Source organism: Leptopilina boulardi, unplaced genomic scaffold, assembly GCF_019393585.1.
Source record: "Leptopilina boulardi isolate dan_hultmark-lab unplaced genomic scaffold, ZJU_Lbou_2.1 LbouV2_173, whole genome shotgun sequence".
NCBI lineage: Eukaryota > Metazoa > Arthropoda > Insecta > Hymenoptera > Figitidae > Leptopilina > Leptopilina boulardi.
Window position 1 is genome coordinate 485,923 of NW_026137722.1, and position 7,501 is coordinate 493,423.

The 7,501-nt window shown below is 32.9% G+C and overlaps 1 protein-coding gene across 1 annotated transcript; it reads left to right on the forward strand.

Annotated features, from left to right (window-relative positions):
• The first annotated feature begins 2,348 nt into the window (after positions 1–2,348).
• Positions 2,349–2,990, forward strand: LOC127277682 (piggyBac transposable element-derived protein 3-like). Its single transcript, XM_051298981.1, has one exon. The coding sequence runs from the start codon at positions 2,349–2,351 to the stop codon at positions 2,988–2,990; it is 642 nt and encodes a 213-aa protein (XP_051154938.1).
• The last annotated feature ends 4,511 nt before the right edge of the window (positions 2,991–7,501 follow it).

Genomic DNA, 7,501 nt, shown 5'->3' on the forward strand with positions numbered 1-7,501 from the left:
CTGAATCGAGAATACGTAACATTTGTTGGAAGGTATATAACTTCCTTTTTCTTCAGAAAAAGTAAATCAATTATATATAATAAATAAATAATATATGGGTAAATTGAAACTGAAATCTATTTGTTTACACGTTGACAGTTGACACTGAGTAAGTAGTTATTGGATCGATCAATTGAGATTCGAGATATATGCGCAAATCGATGGCGCAGTAGAATCAGAGATAGACAGGGTTGTGCAGTGACGCGTCACTCGAGGTAACATACGTGCAAATACGTAACATACGTATAATTTTCAAAAATCGTTTTTTTTGCGGATCCCACATTATTTTGTGCGGGATCCCATGACCCATCAAAAGGTATGGGATCCCGTGGGAACGCTGGATCCCGCTTTGCGGGATTGCAATCTCTATTCTCAACACGGTTCTTTTGACGGTCATCATCTTGGGTGTCTTCGTCAGTATTTCATTCAATTCCATCATCTTTGGCGGACTGAAGATGAGAAAAAGGATAGGAGGACGAATAATCTGTAGAAACGTTAACAATTTCTAAAGTACATACTTAAAATGAACAAACATATTAGTTCTTATTATGTCAGACAAAATTTCGAAAATTAGAAAAAAACACAACATTTCTACTGTTAAGTGGTTACACCAATGTTAAAAACGAAAATTAACCCATTAACGCTCAGACAGACAAAAAAATGCCAACGATTTTGAGGATCCCGTTGTTTTAAATAAGTCTTCCAAAAAAATCGGCATATACCATTTCTAATGTAAAGTTTAATTATCTTTCCAATTACGAAATTAGAACTTGTTTATAATAAACACATTCAAAGTTATAAACAATTATTAAAAAAAACACGATTTTTCAAGAAAAAAATTTATTTTCAACCATACTTTCACCAGGAAAAAGGAGAGGGATGCTCCCAAAACCTCAAAATATCGCGTCCATGGATCCTTGGCTACAAAACCCTGAGGTGACCAATTTTTTATTTCAAGATGGCGGATCCCAATATGGCGTCTAAATATCGAAAAATAGTCCAAAAAAAAAACATGGTGCTCAAGTTTTTTAAAGTCACTGGAACCGCTTGAAACACGTTACTTGGGGGGTTTTGGGGTCGCTGATTACGGATTTAAAATCAGTTTCAAGAAATTCAAAATGGCAGATCCAACATGGCCGACGACTTTAGTAAAAATTCAACGGATTCATTTGCAATTCGTTACTCGGGGGTTTTCAGGGTCGCCGATTACGAATCTGATGTCACTTTTAAAAAATTCAAAATGGCGGATCCAATATGGCCGACTATTTTTTAAAAATTTGATTAAATTCACTTGAAATTCGTTACTCGGGGGTTTTCGGGGTCGCCGATTACGAATCTGATGTCAGTTTTTAAAATTTCAAAATGGGGGTTCCAATATGACCGACTATTTTTAAAAATTTGATTAAATTCACTTGAAATTCGTTATTCGGGGGTTTTCGGGGTCGGCGATTACGAATCTGATGTCAGTTTTTAAAAATTCAAAATGGCGGAACCAATATGACTTACTTTATAAATCAAATTTATCTGAATATTTTATTTAGCTCTGTCATCCTAGTGTCAATATTGCGTGGGTGTACTGCGCCTGTTTAGTTCTGGGGACACACCAATTGTCAATTTTTATTTGGTTTTCCAATGTCTGTCTTAATTATCGTTTTGCGCGGTACTTAATATTGTTCATTGTTTGGTAAAAGAAAATCTTTTTCTTAATCACATTTTGAGCCCGTCGATCGTTCATTAAAATACTTTCGAAAGTAAAGGCTCTTTTTAGAATGCATTGTTAACTAATCTATTGATTAGTATCACAACAGTGACGCAGGTAAGTGGTTTGCTTATAAGATAAATCTTGTTATAAGTTAAAAATGCCGACTGAGCGCAAATGGAAACGGCAAAAAGTTTCTTATAGTTCCGAAAGTTTTGAAGTTGAGGAGGATGATGAACACCTAGATGTGGTCATGCTACCAAACTTGAATGATTCTGACGAATCTGATTGTTGGTCTGATTCAGAAGATGATGCTATCTATGAAGAGGTAGAAAATCCTGTTTGTAATGAGTTAGATGATTTACCGCAAAATTCATGCTAAACAATTCGAGATAATTATACCGCAAATCAGTTAAAGTTGGAGCCGGAACATATTTATGAATGGGTAGATGGTGAAAAGAAGTATGATGCTCAATATAAAAATAAAACTTTTTTATCCGATATCGTTGCAAAGAAAATAATCGTCAACTGATCTATTTGAATATTTTTTTCTATTGAGCTAAAAGAATTTGTATTAGAAGCAACACGAATTAATGATTGTCCCATTACGATGGCTGAATTAGATGCTTTTCTGGGAATAATTATTTTATCCATTTTTAACCTAAGGAAATCTCAAAGGGATTATTGGTCTCAGAATCATCTTCTGAATTGTGAAGCTGTAGTTGGAGCTATGAGTCGTAAAAAGTTTGAAAATATTAAATCCAAGCTGAAGCTGTACAAGCCTGGAGATGAAAATCCTAATGATAAAGCTTGGCGAGTGAGAGGTCCTTTAGAGATTTTTAAGCAAAATGCGAGACAGTTCGGTTATTTTTCATCTGCCTTGTCAGTTGACGAAATGATGGTGAAGTTTCGTGGAAGAACTGTTTTAAAGCAGTTCATACGAAATAAGCCTGTGCGTTTCGGCATCAAAATGTGGGCTCTTTGTAGTTCCGAAGGATTCTTGTTCGATTGTGACATTTATTGTGGCAAAAATTCGAAAAGCTATTTCTTTGGCAACCGAGAAACGCTCAATAAATGTGCCTTAGGTAGCTGCGTTGTCGTTGGTCTTCTTCAAAATCTTCTTTCTTCAGTTGTACCCAGAAATCTTGTGAAATATCACTTATATTTTGACAACTTTTTTACGAGTCCAGATTTACTGGTTCACCTGAAGAAAGTTGGTTTGCGGGCAACAGGGACAGTTAGAGCCAATTAAATACAAGTAAAAAATGCGATCAGCGATAAAGATCCAAGAGGTACATTTATTGCCAAGCATGACATACATAGTGGTGTCAATTATCTCACGATAAAGGATTCCAAAGTAGTGTCTATTCTCTCAACATTGACAGGTGTTACACCAATGAATTCAGTCAAGAGATATTCTTCTGAGGCAAAAACCAAAAAAAATATAGCATTCCCTAATTCTTTTAAAACCTACAAGTTTATGGGCGGAGTAGACTTGCACGACGCACATTGCAGCAATTTGATGCTATGCATAAGAGCGAAAAAGTGGACTTGGGTGATATTCATGAGACTTGTTCAAGCATCAATCACGAATGCAATGGTTTTAAAAAATTTGGTAGATGAAGAAAAAAAATTGGCACCAAAGAGATCGCTATACAGATTACAGAAACATATTTTCAAAAATCAGACAGTATAAAGAGTCACAAAGTTCAAAGAGTTGAACAGAAAAAAAATGCTCTAATTTCTCGAAGTGCAGTTTTAGAACGCAAAGAAAGTGCGTAAAGTGCGGCGACTACTTCTGTGTTTCGTGCTTTCAAATTTTCCACGCTTAAAAAGTAAAAAAAAGCAAAAAAATACAAAAAAAACAAAAAAATTTAAAAAAATATTAAAAAAAAAAGAAAAACACTCTTTTGTGTTCACCTCCCCGCGGTAAGAGTCGGGCAACGGCGAAATAATCGACGGCAAACGGACACAAAATAGTTCTGCAGATTTCATAATTATAATAATTGAATAAGGATTCAAAGAATTTTCCTCCGGCATATTGAATCCGCCATTTTGAATTTTTAAAAAGTGACATCAGATTCGTAATCGGCGACCCCGAAAACCCCCGAGTATCGAATTTCAAGTGAATTTAATCAAATTTTTAAAAACAGTCGGCCATATTGGATCCGCCATTTTGAATTTTTGAAAAGTGACATCAGATTCGTAATCGGCGACCCCGAAAACCCCCGAGTAACGAATTTCAAGTAAATCTGATAAATTTTTTTTAAAAAGTCGGCCATATTGGATCCGCTATTTTGAATTTTTGAAAAGTGACATCAGATTCGTAATTAGCGACCTCGAAAACTTCCGAGTAACGAATTGCAAATGAATCAGTTGAATTTTTACAAAAGTCGTCGGCCATGTTGGATCCGCCATTTTGAATTTTTTGGAACTGATTTTAGATTCGTAATCAGCGACCCCAAAAACCCCCGAGTAACAAGTTTCAAGCGGTTCCAGTGACTTTAAAAAGCTTGAGCACCATCTTTTTTTTGGACCATTTTTCGATATTTAGACGCCATATTGGGGTCCGCCATCTTGAAATAAAAAATTGGTCACCTCAGGGTTTTGTAGCCAAGGATCCATGGACGCGATATTTTGAGGTTTTGGGAGCATCCCTCTCCTTTTTCCTGGTGAAAGTATGGTTGAAAATAAATTTTTTTCTTGAAAAATCGTGTTTTTTAAAATAATTGTTTATAACTTTGAATGTGTTTATTATAAACAAGTTCTAATTTCGTAATTGGAAAGATAAATAAATTTTACATTAGAAATGGTATATGCCGATTTTTTTGGAAGACTTATATAAAACAACGGGGTCCACAAAATCGTTGGCATTTTTTTGTCCGTCTGAGCGTTAATGGGTATAAACTTATTTAAAAATTTTTTTACTAAAACAGATTGAAAGGTATTGAAAATGCAATTGAATATTATTGTTAAGTATATATTAAATTACAAAAGAATTATTTTCATCCGTTAAAAAAATTAAAATTGTGATGCTAACAATCGATCAAAGAAACTCTTCTTATGCGACTGGTAATTTTTCTCGTACAATTTTTGATAAAAGCCGATTTTTGTAAAAATGGAACGTAGTCAAAATTCCTTTCGTTATTCACAAGAGAATGTTATCTTGGGGCTATAAACCATTTTTTAGTTAATTTTATCAAAAATTGTACGAGAAAAGTTACCGGCTGCACAAAATTGGTTTTTTTAGGATTGACTGTTAGCACCACCATTTTAATTTCTTTAAGATATAAAAATAATTTTTTTGCAGTTCAATATATACTTAATAATAATATTCAATTGAATTTTTAATACTTTTCAATCTGTATTTGTAAAAAAAATTTTAAAAATGAAATTAATTTTCTGTTTTTACAGTGGTCTAAACCCTTAAGGCCAGGTCCAAGTCGTGTCAGCTGTTCCATTGAAACTTCAAAGGAACAGCTGACTCGACTTGGACCTGGCCTTAAATAAATTTTAGAAATGTTTAAAAATAATACATACCAGAAGAGATTAATTCCACTTGTCTTTGGTTTTAGTCAGAGACCTCATTAAGGTAGGCAGCTAAAACCTCTGGGTACGACTCCGTGCATAAATTCTCACAAATTGTTAAATATTCTAATTTTGTTAAAGAAAATTCTTCAAATTGGTTCCATGCTCGCTTGATCGTGGCGTCCTGGATCTGATTTAAAACTTTGCGAGACTCGATATTCATTGCAATCTTTGAAAATCGGAAAAGGATTGTTTTTGTATAGAGACAATTCCTTCTGAAATAGTAATAATTTTTTATTATCTTTTATTATTACTTATTCAGGGTGTCCAGCGAAACTAAAGATGTATAAATATTACAGCGGAACATCGATTATCAGAACTAACCTAGGCAAGGCCGGGTTCGAATAATAGAAATTTTAATTTTTTGTATAATTAACTTGAACAATTGTACAGTTGTACTTTGTTCGTCTAACCTAATATATTGTTTTGAATGTATACATAAGTATATGTATGTATTTAGAAAATTATAACTATGAAAAAATGGGGGACTAACTCTGCTGGGGCTCGAAACCCAGGACCTATCAATTGTCGGTTGATTGCTCTTCCACTGACAAGTAAACCTACCCTAGTGTTACTCTCCGATTTGGATGAAATTTGGCACACTTCAAGAACTCGACAAAATAATAGATACGTATTTTTTTTTATCGGCAAAGAAGAAGGTTTAAGGGTTGAAACTACCCCCTCAATAGCTCAAAAACCCCCAAACAGATATAAATATATAAAATACGCAATTAAATTATAAAACTTTTTAAAGACTTGTATTTAGGGGTTTTCGGGGTCGCTGGTTACGAATCTGATATCAGATTTCAAAAATTCAAAATGGCGGATACAAAATGGCGGACCAAAATTTTCAAAAATTATTACTTTTTCATAAAACTTGGTATCTAGAGGTTTTCGGGGTCGCTGGTTACGAATCTGATATCAGATTTCAAAAATTCAAAATGGCGGATACAAAATGGCGGACCAAAATTTTCAAAAAGTCTTACTTCTTCCCAAAACTTGGTATCTAGGGGTTTTCGGGGTCGCTGGTTACGAATCTGATATCAGATTTCAAAAATTCAAAATGGCGGATACAAAATGGCGGACCAAAATTTTCAAAAAGTCTTACTTCTTCCCAAAACTTGGTATCTAGGGGTTTTCGGGGTCGCTGGTTACTTATTTGATATAAGAATTACAAAAAATATTTATTTCATATTATTACTTTTGTATTAAATATAATTGAAAATCCTTGTGCCTATTTTGAGATTTTAATATGAAAAGTAAGTTACCGATATTTACTCTAATGAAAAAATTAAAATATTTATGCTTTCAAAAGTTTTTTTCTGTAAAAGTTTCTTTAACAGTACTGTATACTACGTTTTCGGGGTCACTGATTTCAAATCTAATGTCGATTTTTCAAAATTTTTTAAACTTCAAAATGGCGGAACCAACATGGCGAACAAAAAGAAAAAAAAATTCCATTTAAGCCCAATCGATTTTAGTCTATTTTTTAGATTTTTGTGTAAAAGGGGGTGGATTTTGGAAAGTTTTTTAGCCTTACATTTTTTACAACATTTTAAGAATATGGAATAATAAAAGGTGGGAAAAAAATTTTCTCAAATTTATACAATTAAAAATTTTTTTTTTTATTTTTGCCCTTGTTTGAAGGGGTATATTTTAAAAAGGGTAGTACTTTTTAAAGCGTCAGACTTATAAATTTGTTACTCTGTCCGACTCTTTCAAAATGAGCTCTGTTAGGATTAGATTTGATCAGTTTAAAGAAAGTTATGCTTTTTTGAATTAGGTGTGAAGTGTGTGTCACGCGGTGACTCAAAGAGTTAAACAAGTGTTTTTTAATAAATAATTAATAAACTCATCAATTATTATATATTAAAAATCCACTTATTCAAAATAATTTATATTGGACTTGTTGGGTGAGTATTCTGATAAGCTATATGTAAAATGAAGCAATTAAAATTAGTTGAACTTCATTTGTTTGTAGAATACTTTATTTGTTATTAATTTTAATAAATTAATTAATATTTCGAATAAAAACAACTTTATGTTTTGAGAGAATACAGTTTAAACTTTATTTTAATATAATATTATGGAAAATGTTCACTTAAAGATTCAAATATTCCCGCCAAAATTGTAGTACTGAACTTGTTGGTAGATGGATGCCTTTCTCATAAGAGA

What these genes read in the sequence shown, in the direction of transcription:
- LOC127277682 (XM_051298981.1), top strand. Translation starts at nt 2,349, where the DNA reads ATGGCTGAATTAGATGCTTTTCTGGGAATAATTATTTTATCCATTTTT.